The sequence below is a fragment of the Trichomonas vaginalis genome, chromosome I, assembly GCF_026262505.1.
Source record: "Trichomonas vaginalis G3 chromosome I, whole genome shotgun sequence".
Taxonomy (NCBI): Eukaryota; Parabasalia; order Trichomonadida; family Trichomonadidae; genus Trichomonas; species Trichomonas vaginalis.
In genome coordinates, this window is record NC_067203.1 from 5,534,870 (window position 1) to 5,550,292 (window position 15,423).

A 15,423-nucleotide genomic window follows, 5' to 3' on the forward strand; every position below is an offset into this window, starting at 1 on the left:
AGTTGCAGCACATGTTACACCGCGTACTTAAAGTATTAAATAAGTCAACAAAACCTGTTGGTGTATATCTGAGTAAGTATCTTCAAAGGAGTATTTTTTACCATTCAAACAATAAAGTCTTCTGGTGTCAAAAGAGCAAAAACAGCTTTAGTCGTCATTGTGTTTAAGGTTAGTTTACAATATCGTCCTTGAGGACTTTGTAAGTTTGTTGTTATAGAATTATATGACTCAGGGTTTTTAGTCGTAATAGTATAAACCATTATGTCTTCTGCCATTTACTTAGCAAATAAACTTTAATGAAATGTTGTGGTCGTCAAATATTTTTATAACGTCTGGGAAACACTATATTTTAAGTTCAACGTTTCACCTCCTTTCATAATATATCTTGTCAATGGCATTATATGAAACACCACAGCAACTAATGTCGGGTTCTATTTCTTTGATGTTTATATCGTCTGCCTCTGTCAAAAGTTTCAATAGTTCTTTCAAAACTTCATGAGGTGCAATGACATATGAGTTCACTTTTACAGGGTTGTGTTCGACCAAGTTAACATTATACTTAAAGCTTGACAAATCTTCTCCTGAGTTTGAAGTTTGTCTTTCAGTTGTTGGTAGTCGTTTCGAATATCTGCAACAGAACTTAAGTCTCTGCTAACTTCAGGATATGTTGGTTCTTTTACAGGAACAATTGTTATACCATCTTCGTCTTCGTATGGTTTCCCACATTTCAACATCTCTGTCTTTGACATTGACAATAACACTTGACTGTTTGTTTGAGTTGGTGAATTTAACTTCACATCTGCCACCGCCATTAAACCTTTTGAAACACTTATGCTTCTATTTTTTCGGAAATGACATTTTACTTAGAATAAAAAGATGGACGTATTCGGATATCTTATTGAATTGAAGCAGAACAAAGTTTATACTCACAAACAATACAAATACATTGACAGAATAGTTCTTTACACAAACAATGGAAAATGTTATAGAATAGCAGTCTTTGCTGAACCTAAATATTTTCATAAAGCAAAGAAAGTTGGTATAACTGAAATGGTGAAAGTTCTTGAAGCAGACAAAAATATAACTTCAAAACTTACAGATATTACTAAAGGAAAGTTTATAATACAATATTAGGTCAAAACTGGCGTACTGTCAATATTTGACGGAGAGAAGTCAGTTCAAGAACAACTTACTGACCTGCTGCCAAAATCTGCTCGATGGAAGCTGTCGTTATGCCAATCTGAGAGCCCAGCAGGTTTCATCGAACGAATTTCAAAAGAGCATCTTCCGTGAAAAGTGCTATTGGTTTTGTAAACTTCTTTGCTTTCAATTCATCTGGACCGTCTCTGTCACAGTATATTGTATTTGAACTGTACCAACAGTTGAAATACCACCCATAAAGTCTTCTGAGTCAGCAAATGGAATGCCAAGCCAAAAGTTTGAACGGTCTCCATTTGTATATTGAGTTTTTGACCTCCTGTATGAGTCCATACTTTCACATATGGCATAATAGAACTTTGCATTTCAGGGTTAATAGTTGTTGTGAAGTTGTTGTTAAAGTTCATAGCATCTAATGTCAAGTTGTATGACCTCATATCCTCAACTGTAGAATATTCTTCTCTTGGATAATATTTGCCATCTATGTTTATATGATATTTAATACCAGGGTTGTAGAAACAAGAATAGTCATTTATAGTTCGTTTGAACAGTACAAACATAGTATCTGCATGTTTCATTGCAGTTGTTAAAGCAATATCTGTTCTTGCACCTTCGGCTCCTGGATTTTGGTTTCCAACTTCACCTGCAAAGTCTTTGACAGATATTTGGGTATAGGGAACATAAGTGAACTGCAATATATTTGGCAGCTAAAGCATTTGAAATATCTGGGTCCAACATATAAACGGCAAGTCTGCTTTCTATTCTCTTGCATTCAAACTGTTCGCATGTGAACTTAACTGGGTCCCAAGCATCTCCAGCAGCATTGAAATAATAGTTTACTTCAGTCAGTGTTGAGGTTTGAGAAACCAAAGTCTAAGTCAACTTTGTCTTTGCAAAATTCGGCGAATGACGTTTTATTTGTTCCCTTTACGTCTGTAAGAGTGAATGGGTCTTGTGTTGGTGCAATGACTAAGTTATTTTTGCTTGGAGTAAGTTCGATAGAAATTTTTCCTGCCCAGTTTGGCAAGTATCTTAAAAACCTGAAGATGAGGAAAGATGACAAAGGAACTCTAAGTTTCAGTTTTACTTTGGTTACTGCTGCTGCAGTTTGTCCAGAAAGGTTAACATAAACTCCTGGAACGTTAGGGTCAAGTCTTCTTATTTTCTCAATAGTTGCATACTGGTCTGTTTGTTCTCTAGCTTGTGGTTGTACTGAGTTTCTCAAAGCGAACCATTCATAGTTTGCCCATGTTACTGTTTGAACTAAGTCAGAGTTAGAATATATCTTATATCCCATGAAAACTTCTGGAGCATATTGGTATCCGACATAGAAAATTCCATTGCAACCTTTCTTGTCAGACAACTTGGCAGAAGGTTTTATTTCAATGTCTTGTTCCACGTATAAGAATGAGTTGTCAATAGAAATAATATGAAACCTGTCGCAAGCAATATCTACTGTTGTTGAAGAACCTTCTCCAAACTCACCTACGTTTCCATAAGAAACAGCAGTTGTATATTCGTAAGTTCCAGGAACTATTTCTGACCTTCTAATGGCATTGTCGCATTCGTTATACCATTCGGAAACATTTCCGTTCATGGCATCCAAAACTGTTGGCGTTATATTCTGAGCGGCGTACATTTCATATGGGTAAAAATATAGAATAGTTGGATTTATATATCATAATAGAACCCACTCGGACCAAGCTTTACTTTCTTCCTGACTGAGTTTTTAACTCTTCTTTTTCCTTCATTGCCACTACTTTCACTAGATGAAGTTACTTCTTCACTACTTTCACTTTGTTCTACTCTTCTCTTCTTCTTTGGTGTCGCTTTTGGTAACTTGCCCTCTGCTTCAAGTTGTTGCATCTTTGCCTCATGTTCACCTAGTATGTTGTAAATTTCCCATGTCCTTTTTGCCTTTGGGCTCTGGTCGCCCATCTCAGGTAACCTATATCCTAGAAAGATTTTGTCATAGTTTGTATTTGAGTCTTCGCGTATTGTTTGCATGACTCTTTCCTGAGTTTCCGGTTCAAGCTCTTCAAACAGAGCTTGTCCATATGGAATAAGCTCGTTTCCAAATATATGTTTTTGTAGCCATTCTGGTTTTCTTTCCATGTAACCAATAATATCTTTTGTGAATGGGAAAGCTTTTACCCAACGTTTCAGTCTTGCGTCATTTATTTCTGTAGTTGGTTTTATTTTGTCATGGAACATGTTTTTCAATACTAACATTTCATTTGGTACTGTCCATTTGAGTTTTCTTAAATATTCATCCCTTCTCAGTTCATTGTCTGCAAAGTAAGTTTTTATGACATTTTGCAAACTTTCGTTTGCAAGGTCATGTACAATAGGTTCTCTTCCTTCTCTCTCCCTAACTTTCTTTCTAAACTCTTCACCAAATATACCATCTTTATGGTTCTGTGTAGTTCTTTGAGATAAATGTTCTAGAACGTCAGGTGTTATATTTCCTTCAGCCATGTTCATTTCATACTGGTCCAAAATATCTGCATGTTTCATATCTTTCAATGGCATTAAAGCCGCGCTGAAAATACCAGCTATATCTGGTTCACCATTCACTTCCATTGCGTCTACAACTTCTTGGAATTGAGGTTGTAAGTTTATGAACCACCTATCCGGATTAGCTTTATGACCCCATCTCATTGTAGTTCCATAGTCTGCAGAAACAAAAGTAGGTTTGTTTCCATATTGGTTAGGTTCTGAATGAACTTTAAACAATGTTTCATTTCTATATGTTTTGTTGAAATTTAACCTTTTATTTTCACCGAGTTCAGCCAAAGATTGAACGTTATATGGTCGTAAGTAAAAAGGATTATTGTATTTGCGTACATTATCTTTCAGTACTTCCATTCTATGCTGAATATTTTCATCTGATGTTGGAGTCTTTTGTATGTCGGTGAACATTTTTCGATATTCTTCTACTATGTCAGCCGAATTTTTCTTAGACTCTTGGAAAGATTCCATATTCTCCGCATACACTTGTTGAGGGTCAAGATTTTTCGGCTGTTCCAAATCTTCATCTAGTTCTGTGAAGTTAGTTTCCAAAGGAGGGATTTGTTCGTTTCCTTCAGGCTCTTCTAGCTGTTGTTGCTGAACTATTTCTTCCATGTCTGGTTGTATCTGAACTTCTTCCTGTTGAGTTTCTTGTACCTCATCTGCTGGCATTTCATATATTCCGAGACCGTTTTTAACAAGTTCCCTATCTAAGTCATCCGGACTCATAAACCTTTCTTCTTTCGTTCCGTCTCTATTTTTTACGCGTTTCATGAAGAGAGTTGAATTATCATTTAGCTCTGACACCAAATATCTCGGAGTAAATTCATTCATGTCATTTGGATGATATGCTATTAAATCATATCCCTTAGCGAGCTTGTATTTTCCAGGTTTGAGATTATATCCGATTTTATGCTGAACCATAAAGCTAAATAGGTTCGGGTCAGTATTTCCTTCCTTGAACTTTCTAATAGCTTCTTTATATCTGTCACTAAAGTCAAGAGTATCTGGGTAACCATAATCTTCCTTAAGCATTTTTAAGAATTCTTGGTTTCCTTTTTCTCTACTTCTTTTATGTCCTTGCTCTGTTTGTGGTTGTTGTTGTGCAGGGTTTTGAACTGTTGGTTGCTGTGTTGGTTTTGGTTGTTGTTGTTGTGCTGGATTTTGAACTGTTGGTTGTTGTGTTGGTTGTTGTTGCTGTGCAGGGTTTTGAACTGTTGGTTTTGGTTGTTGTTGTGGTGCTGGATTTTGAACTGTTGGTTGTTGTGTTGGTTTTGGTGCATGCCTGTGTCTGTGTCCATGTGACGATGTAAATGTTTTAGGTAGTCCTGGTGCAGGTGCTTCTCTTGGAGGGTTTGGTGGTATATAAGTTCCACCAGCTGGCACATATGTTCCATCTGCAGCATAATGTCCTACCTGACTTTTCGTTTTTAAGAAAGCATTTACTAGGTCTGTTTTGGTCTGTTGTAACTCTTTTTCTTGACTTTCCACAACAGTTGCTCTAACGGCGTCATAGGCACTTTGAACTGCCTGTCTCGTTGCTGCATCTGTTATTTTCGTCATATTTTGTGCTACTTCTCTTAACTCTTTGTCGAAACCTTCAGACTTCAGTTTCTTTCCAGATGAGAAGTCGTTCACTAGTTTCACCTTACTATGAAGAGCTTCGAAGGCATTCTTAAAGTCAGCATTCATTAAAGCTTCATTTGAACTGTCTTCATCCGCTTGTATTTCTGTCCTTATTGACCCTATAAGTTGGGCTGCTATAGCGTTGGCTTGGGCATCTAACCAGTCATTATTAGCTTTTATATATTCTGCGCTTTTCATTGCCTTTTGCATGGCTGCGTCGTTATTTTTACTTTCTTGTGCTAAGTTTTCATACTGTACGGTTTGGTTTTGCAACTGTAAAAGTTTTTCTGCCTTTACATTTGCTTCAACTTCTTTTTTATACTCATCGCTATCCATATATGTCTTCATGGCTTTTTGTTTTATCTCTTCATCTTTCAGTACTTTATATTGAGTAGTATGGTTTTTCAAATTTATAACATCTTGTTCCATTTTTGCTACTTCTGCTGCTTTTTCTGACACTTTTTTCGCATATTCCTCTGTACTTAGTTCTTTCAGTTGTTCTTCTTTCTTCTTTTTCTCTACGTTTAACTCATTGAGTTTCTTTGTGTGTCTGTCATATTCTAGTTTCTTTTCGTTTTCACTTATTTGTTTCTGTATGTCTATGTTTGACTTTTTGACATCTGTTATTTGATTTTTGAGTGAACTCAAATTCATTTGACTTTGAGGGTTATAAGCTGTTCCGTCTGCAGCTCCACCATAGCCTGCCATTTTCGCTAAAAGTGCCGCTCTTAAACCTCCACTCTGTGCACCAATAACTCGGTTTAAAAGCATAGGGTTGCTTGACATTTGTTGCAACATAGTGGGGTCATTCATCATTTGTTGTTGCAACTGTTGTTGTGGTGTCAGTTTTACTATTGGATGTTTCAATGCTCCCTTCCTCTTACGTATATTCTTACGTAGCTTACGTGGCATTTTAAGTGAAGTAAAAAACGGTTTTTGACAGATGTTTATATGACACTTTTTGTTCAGCTCAAAAAACTACTCGGTCAAAGTGTTGTCAGTTTTGTAAAATAACCGTCTTATCTCATTCTATAAGGGGGAAAAGGCTTCTCAAAGTATACTTCCTTGGAACGCCTGTAACTTTTCCTGTAGCGACGATAGACCCTTACTTGTCCGGACAAAGTTATACTATTTTGAGTGCTCTACAAAAAAGTCACCGGCTGGCTCGTCCTCAGAAATTTTTTATGGGCTAGAGGGCGCAACGCGCCTGGAAGCCCTCCGAATAAAAACTTCATTTATACTAAACATCTTCGGGGCTAGAGGGCGCAACGCGCCTGGAAGCCCTCCGAATAAAAACTTCATTTATACTAAACATCTTCGGGGCTAGAGGGCGCAACGCGCCTGGAAGCCCTCCGAATATAAACTTCATTTATACTAAACATCTTCAGGGCTAGAGGGCGCAACGCGCCTGGAAGCCCCACTACCTTTTTTTAATTTTTCTTCAAACTCCAGTTCACCTCACTTGGATCTAATGAATTTTCATAGATACACCTGCAAATCTTTGGATGCCACTATAAGATCAAGTTGGGGATAGGAAAAAAGTCCAACAGAGCTAACAAAATCGATATATTTTATTGATTAATAAACTCTTAAATTAACATTAAATCTGTGTTTTAAGAGGTTCTATTCCATAATGTATGGACCATACAGATCACTTTCCCAACCAATTTTTATTTATTCGAGATATCTTATAACTTTGATGTATATTAATTTGAAATACCATCCATTGTTTCTCATATCTATTCCATCGCAGGAAACACACGCATGTCCATTCGCAATATTAAAAACATAGCATGAAAATTTTAAAATCTTGCTTAATTATATTTGTAATTACATATAAAGTTATAGGTTATTCATAAATGGATCTTTTCCCAGCTATTAGATCTGAATATCAAAATCTTTATTTGGTGCTCCACGCCGATAATCAATAGAATAAAAGATAGATTTTTTTTTATCTTTCAATTTTTTTTTAAATAATGACTTTGCAAGATGATAAATTACTACAAGAAGAACAAATTCAAATAAGTGAATTACATGAGATATCAAGAGCTATCATCGCAGGCGATACTTTTTTATATAGCGAACCTTCAAATAAAATCAACTTTTTCAAATTTTCCAACCTTCAAACATCAACCTACACTGACAAGAAAGTAACAGGTGTTCCAAAATGCTTTGCTATTTCTCCTGATGAAACAAACAGTTGTGTTGGATATGACGACGGGAAAATCGCTGTTTTCAGTTCTGTTTTTGCAAGTCGGAAATCTGATTTGACTGCAAGTGTAATCGAACCCAAGCTCGGCGAAATTAAATCAATTGAATTCATCGATACTACAACTTATATCTTCTCAAATGGCCCAGGAGTATATAAAAAATCATTGGGTGCCTTGAACCAATTATCCAGCTTTGTAGCTAAGAAGGATAAACCAATTTTTGAGCAACCGGAAAATCATATTAACAAATTATACGTTCCTCCGATCTTCAAAGGCAAAACAATCTGCTATCCTCAATTACAGAATATCGTTTGCGCTCTTTCCAATGAAAATGTTACATTCTACAAGCTAGGAGAAAAAAATCCACTTTTATTTAGCATTAAAACCATTGGTCTCTTCGCCTTTGGATCGATATCCGAATCTTCATTCAATTTTGCTACTGTTGAACAAGAAGGAGATAAATTCTACGGAAAAATTTACGATTATCAAGATCATTCAACAGAAAAATCGAAATTTGAGCTTCCATTTAAACCTAAACTTATTTCATTCTTATCAGATACCATCGTTGCCTTCATAAAAGAGACAACAGCTGAAGAAACAACAGCAAAAGCAATAATTATTGATACAATCAACAATAAATCGGAAATAATGGATACAATGACTGGTATTTACATACCATCAACAGATGTTATCTATTGCATCAACAATAAATCGATTTACAAGCTAAAAATGCTTGCTTTTCGAGATCATATATCAAATCTCGAGAAAAATCCAGATGCAGCATGCGAATATTGCAGCAAAGCATATAATGGTGATCCATGGTCCATCATTGGCCTCTCAAAGAACGAAGATTACAGAAGATTGCAAATTGAAAAAGAATTATCCAGAATTTTGGTCCAAAAGTGCGCAGCAGACCTAACAAACGATGTATCAAAGGCTTCTGTGATCATGGATGACATGATAACTAGAATGAAGTCAATGTCAATGAAAAATGCGATCACAAACGAATTTATGGTCCCATTTGAAAATGCCGGCGCTATAAATGAATATTTCCAAGCAATTATGAAGGCCGATCCAGACGCTAAGTATTTTGTTTACAAAAAACCTTTTGTTCAGAAATTCTTAGAAACAAAAGATCTGGAAGGCTTCAACGAGTTCGTTCTCCGACTCCCTGACATTATTGCTCCAACAGCGATGATATTAAGTTCGGCTTGTAAGAATAACAACGTTGAATTAATGTATAAGATTTATCTTGAGCGTCTTGATGATGTTATTTCAGCATTGAATATTCTTGCATGCAATAATAAATATGAAATTATCGTTGAGACTTGCCAAAAGCGTCTTCAAGGTGAAATTCCAACAAATATAATCAAATGGCTGCTTGCAATCTCAGAGGATGGTGCTCATTTCCCTCGATTAACATCCATTGTTCAACAAGAAGTAGGTTTGGTGGCTACGCTCCTCCGAACAATTATGGAAACTGTTTTGGAAACTAAAATAATTCCCCCTGCTCAGTTCGTAAACGCTGTTATCATAGCTATTAGTGATGCAAAGCTCCCAGCCGACCATGATCTCTTCAAGATTGTTGTAGAATTCACGAGAAAGAAAGGAATGGAATTATTCGGAACATCCCTCAACATTTTATTACCTTTGATCTTCAGCGAAGAGATGAAAAAAGATCCTCCATATAAATCCACCTTCATTGACCTTCTACATGAAATTACAAAATTGGAAAAAATTCCAATTGAATTTAAGAAGAAACTTATTCCACTTTGCGAGTCCTATGGATTTATACAAGCCAAACACGAGATCCTCCTTGCATCAGAAATGGTTTCTGAGTTAATAACTTTTCATATTCTTGAACAAAATAGCATAAAGAGCGATATCTTCGCAGATATAATGACAATGTTCAAGAACCAACCCACAGTTAGGCCTAAAATCCAGGAAGCCATCATACAAAACATTGATTTACTTGTATCTAAAGATATTACTAAACTGATCCAACTCGTGAAGGTCGTATTTGCACCAGAAGATGGTAAAGAGCAATCATTCCCCGACAAACGTTTAGTAAATGGCATAAAAGACAGTTCAATGAAGAATTATTTCATCAGAGAGTTCTTTAAGACCACAGAGACTGCCAAGATACCAGATGAATACTCCTCCGGATACATAAACTTCCTTTGCCAGTACTATCCAAGCGAAGTTCGCGATTTCATTGACAAAGAGAAGAATCCGGACAAATTCCAAGAGATTTGTCGCAAGGAAAAAATCAATGATGCATGTGCGATCATTGATTCCAAGACAACTTACTTATTCAGCAAGTTTGCAACTGATATAACAAATTATTTCGACGAAATGACCATGAGATACGTCGACAAGAAGGATAATGTTGAAAAGCTCCAGAACAACTTAACATTCCTCGTTAAATTGTTCGATAGAAACCAAGGAACTCCTGATGATAATCTTAAAAAGGCATTTGCCGACGCAGTTAAGTCCATTGCAAGGAACTGGGCCATCCCGATATATGCTGCTAACCAGGCAGGCTTAGATATCAAGCCTTTGCAGGATAATCTCAAATTATTCTGCATTGCCGGTTACGCATTTGTTCCATTCGATGAATTACTGACCACTATTGTTGGTGAATATGGCGAATTATCGATCGGATTGATCAGATCCACTATCAGAGAATTAGTCAAAGATTATTCTTACGATGTCGACACTTCTGCAGCCTTAACTAACTTAATTATGGAGAATGAAGCCGATGCGTATAACAAATATATCGAAGCATCGACAAAAGGTGTCGAATTCGAAGGTCGTAAGTGCGATCTTTGCGGAAAATCTCTTACAGAAGGTTTGGATGTTACTTTGTTCCCTTGCGGACACATTTTCCATGGAGCGTGCACTTCTAGAACGAAATGTCCTGTTTGTTTCGAAACAGACGCTTTCGAAAAATCTCCAGAAAAAGGAAAAACAATCAGCAACAGAATTTCTTCTAGATTGGCAAACTTCGAGGAAGGAATGCTCGTGAGACAAGAAGAATATGCGTATATCGATGATACACCGAAAACAAGAGTTTCAATCTCTGACAATATCGCTAGCTTGGAATAATAAAATTCTCTCTTTATTTTTTAATATTTCTCTTATATTCTTCAATTTTTTTTCAAACATCAATATTGAGATAACTATACAAGTAACTAAAACGTTGTTTTCCAAAAAAATAAATATCACATACATAATAGTTGTAAACAACATTTGACACCTCATATACATTGAAGAATATATGAGAAATATTAAAAAATAAATTAAAATGTAATAGTTGTAAGGTGTCAGAAGTGGAAGATACACCATTACGTAACTAACTAAAGTGTTCTCTTTTACGATAATTATCTGCAAATCTAATATTAGAATGTCAGAAAGCAGTAATTTCACATATTACCTAGAAATTTAGAAAAAAAGTCCGATATTGCCTGCTTTATGGTTGAAGCACTTCTAAAATGTTGCATGCTAAGATCAGTCATAATGTAAACCTCTCAATTTTATTGTCGTGGGAAGTATCTCAATTCCTTCAAAAAAATTGAAAAACTATTTAATTTTAAAAATATAATACTTTTAATTAGTTAATTAATTGGAGATATTTTTTAAAAAATCACTTTTGATAATACTTTTGAGAACTTTAATTAAAAAAATATATTCAAAAATATCCAGGATATCAAGAGGGAATTGTTCCTTATGAGGTATATAGTTATGATGTATACCTCATAAGGAACAATTCCCTCCTTAAAACGAGAAAACTTGTTCGAAATTGTTTATCATTTCGAACAAGTTTTCTCGTTTTAATAAGAAACTAAAGGCTATGAGGCACTGATTATATATTAGTGCCTCATAGCCTTTAGTTTCTAATAGATAGCTGGGAAACTTTCTCCAAATGATAAGTTATTCAGAGAAAGTTTCCCAGCTATCAAGAGGGAATTGTTCCTTATGAGGTATATAGTGATGATGTATACCTTATAAGGAACAATTCCCTCCTTAAAATCGTAGACATTTTTATACTTATTAATCAACCATTCAAAATCATATTCCTCTGAAAAGTTATTTTATTAAAAATTTAGAATTTTAATAAATATAGAGTTTGAATTTCATACAATACCTATATATTTTCAATAATGGAATTTGAAAACCATTCTCAAAAGTTCTCAGAAAACCTTTTTTTCATTAATTTTAAGAAATCTGAGTATTAAATTAAGTGATAAATTCGTTTGACACTACTTTAATTTTTAAATTCAAAAAATTATATGTGCTTCTTAAAATGACTCAAAAAATTTTATTATAAAATAATATATAATATTAAAAATCCCACAACATTTTTTACTTTACATAATCGTACTTCCTCGACGATTAATTTCCACTCAATTTCTATCGTTGACCGAACTTAGCATGCAACAAAAAAAAAACTAGATGCAGATATTATAGGGGAAATGGAAATAAAGTATATCATAATTTAAAAACAATATTTTATGAAATAAATCATAATAAAACAGGTATTGCCATGAGCCATAAACTTATAATTTGGCAATAGTAACATTTTGCAAGACAGGATGAATCATTTGCGTGATATGGGTATAGATTCCCAAAAAATTCTAAATGTCTTAAAGCAAAAGCTTTGGGCGTTACAAATCTTAAATGTCGAACAAGATATCCTGAGAAATCATAATGAGCTGTTAAAAAGTTTCCATTAATTGAATTATCGTTCGTACGTGAATCTATAACAAACCAGTTCTGATCATCAACAGAACCAATAAGTTTCCATGTTAATGGATGAACATTTGAGTTTCTTGAATTATCAGATGAAAGGATTGAAAATGATCTAATCTCAAATATGTGTTTTTTTAAGTAGAACCCGACATAACACTCACCTGAATTTTCACCTGATGCATAAGAATGCCCATTTCGATAATAAAACAATTGTTCTGGTGAAATTTGCCCTGGTGAAGATTCATAATAAAGATATCTCATTCTATCATCAGATATGCTGTCAATATAGTCCATCAGGCCATTGAATGCATCGTTTGGATTATACTCAATTAAAACCAATTTTTAACTTTAAGTTTTTGTAATTGAATGTAAAATAATCAATAATTTCAGAATAGAAATTTCGGATTTTAACGATAACTTTCGTTTGGCCGAACCGCATACTTTTTTATGTCTCATCAAAAGATTGTTCCAAAGAAATATAGTGAATTGAGAAGTATTTACAAATATTATATCGATTCATATATTACTCTATATCAGCTGAAAACGAACAATGAAGATGAATTACACTCAATTTACAAAATGATCAAAACAAATTTGATTGATTCAAATAAACACTTTCCCGAAATGTTATGAGAGATATTTTAAATATCATCCCGTATAACAACCGCTATGCAAAGTCATACTTGGAACTTACAAAACAAATCTCTGATGATTATCATATAACCGAGGTCAGCAACATTCCGATCGTTTCTAACTACCTGTTTTATAAAGAATATGGAATTAAATTAAATACTTCTGATGATTTCGAAAGAAATGAATTCAAACATCTTGATATTTTTTCAGAAGCTACAATTTTCAGGTCAATTATGAATGATGATAAAGAAAGATTCATTACATCCATTGAAAGAGAAGGATTTTATAAAAATAAAATACTTTACAGCTGCTTGTATCCATATTCTGATGAAGGATACTCATTACTTGAATTATGTTTCAAATTATTAAGAACCAAATTTAAATCAGAAATAACTAAAACATGTCTAGAATTATCATTTTTAGGAGGGAATCAAGAGATCATGAGTGAATGTTTGAAATATGAAAAACCAAACGACACATGCATGAAATATGCAATTGCTTCGCACAACATTGATTTTATTTCATACTTAATAAATGAACATCAAATAGAGATCAAATTAAGTTATTGTGAAGAGCATAATAATCTTGATGCATTTTTAGTATATTTTGATCAGCATGATGCTCTTTACGGTGGCTTATATTATTCTACAGTATTTGATATTCCCTCTCTTTGCGAATATTTTTTTTCACTTGGAGCTGTTTATTATAGTAGAACTCTTCTTAAGGCAATATCAAATAATAGTATAGAAGTAGTTAAATTTCTTCTTTCACATGGGGCAAATATCAATGATAAATATAATGAAGAAACAGCTTTTCATAAAGCAATATTTTGCAATAATAAAGATATGGTAGAATTACTGCTTTTATATGGTAAAAACATCAATGAAAAAGTTGAAGATGGGAAAACACACCTTTTTGAAGCAGTTGAGAAAAATCGAAGAGAAATTGTTGAACTTCTTATTTCACATGGCGCAAATATCAATGAAAAAGATGATTATGGAAGAACACCTTTTCATTTTTCTGTAAAATATTTTGAGAAAGATACAGTCGAACTTCTTATTTCACATGGCGCAAGTATAAATGAAAAGGATGCAACAGGTAAAACAGCTCTTCATTATGCAGTGATTAATAATAATAAAGCAACAGTCGAACTTCTTATTTCACATGGCGCAAGTATAAATGAAAAGGATGCAACAGGTAAAACAGCTCTTCATTATGCAGTGATTAATAATAATAAAGCAACAGTCGAATTTCTTATTTCACATGGTGCAAATTTAAATGAAAAAGATGAGTATGAAAATACCGCTCTTAATTATGCAATAGATAACAATTATGAAAAAATAGCTAATCTTCTTCTTTCGCATGGTGCATATATTGTCGAAAAAGATAAAAATGTGAAAATTTCTCTTAATGAAGAAAAAGATAAAGATGAGAATATCCCTCTTAATGAAGAAAAAATTGAACATATTTCATGTGGTTCAAAATGTTTAATATAGCATGGCTTCATTGACATAATGCATTATTTATATTCAGAAATCATTGAAGCATCAATTTTGATATTATGTATGAAATGCACCTACATTTTTTAAAATATCGCGAATGTAACAGATATTCTATTCAAATTTAAAATAGCTAAACCTGATATTTTGTTCATCACGTTTTAGAGTGTATTAATATGACGATTTAACATAAACAAATAATTTTATACGAACACTTTCTGATTGATGATTGGTTGTAGAAGGTAATCCCAATCCATTAAACGGTACTGGTGGCCATGGAGGAAACCTTATTGGAGGAGATGGAAGTCACCCGTATCACGGTACAAATAATGAAAGGTATACTGATGCCAAAGGAGGTAATCAAACAAAAGGAGGAAGAGCAGGTTTAACTTCAAATAGATTTGCAAATGGGCAAGATGGTATGTTTGGAATGGGAGGAAATAGTTCCCCAAGTGAATATTCACTCTCTGGTGGGGGATCCGGTTATTTTGGAGGAGGTGGGGCATCTGTAACTCACAATAAACACGGATCTGGTGCAGGAGGTTCTTCGTATGTGTCAGGTTGTAATGGATATGTTAGTGTTTCGAGAAATTATTCTCTCCAAAATAGTATCTCATTTAATGGTACTGTACACTACTCAGGACTCTTTTTCACAAATATTCGAATGCTCTCAGGTGATGAACTACTTCCAAATTATTCATCAACGAAAACAAACAGCTTTGTATCCTATGTTCACGGACATCTCGGTGATGGTGCATTCAAGATCACTCTTCTTGAATGTATAAATATCTGCTCAAATCATATCTATGTAAACCTATTTTCATACTCCCAATTTTTCTCTTTAAGTTTATTAAACTTTTTTATTTCATAATTTTTTTTTCTGAAATAAATTTTAATCAACCCAATTTTGAGCTGGGTTCACATTCAATTTTCTGAAGTTTACAAATTAGAAAAGAAACATAGGCTCAAAATAGAGTTAATTAAAATCCTAATTTTCGAATTTTGTCAACTATCAATCTTCTTCAAGAACTAGC

The 15,423-nt window shown here is 34.0% G+C and overlaps 3 protein-coding genes and 1 pseudogene across 4 annotated transcripts, besides 1 other annotated feature; 3 read left to right on the top strand and 1 right to left on the bottom strand.

Moving 5' to 3' along the window:
* Positions 1–3,876: part of a mobile genetic element that runs on past the window's edge.
* On the bottom strand, positions 1,190–2,797 carry TVAGG3_0934940 (annotated as a pseudogene). The gene has a single exon. A coding segment is annotated over exon 1 (1,608 nt).
* A 3,367-nt stretch (positions 3,877–7,243) lies between the features above and the next one.
* On the top strand, positions 7,244–10,755 carry TVAGG3_0934950 (VPS8 subunit of corvet complex family; the record flags this gene model as incomplete). The annotated part of the gene is made up of 1 exon (XM_001329747.1): positions 7,272–10,613. The coding sequence occupies one exon, from the start codon at positions 7,272–7,274 to the stop codon at positions 10,611–10,613; it is 3,342 nt and encodes a 1,113-aa protein (XP_001329782.1).
* Positions 10,756–12,886: 2,131 nt separating this feature from the next.
* Positions 12,887–14,386, top strand: TVAGG3_0934960 (ankyrin repeat and SOCS box-containing protein 4 family; the record flags this gene model as incomplete). The annotated part of the gene is made up of 1 exon (XM_001329746.1): positions 12,887–14,386. One exon carries the CDS (start codon positions 12,887–12,889, stop codon positions 14,384–14,386), a length of 1,500 nt encoding a protein of 499 aa, XP_001329781.1.
* A 433-nt stretch (positions 14,387–14,819) lies between these two features.
* Positions 14,820–15,260, top strand: TVAGG3_0934970 (glycine-rich protein family; the record flags this gene model as incomplete). The annotated part of the gene is made up of 1 exon (XM_001329745.1): positions 14,820–15,260. The coding sequence occupies one exon, from the start codon at positions 14,820–14,822 to the stop codon at positions 15,258–15,260; it is 441 nt and encodes a 146-aa protein (XP_001329780.1).
* Between the last annotated feature and the right edge of the window lie 163 nt (positions 15,261–15,423).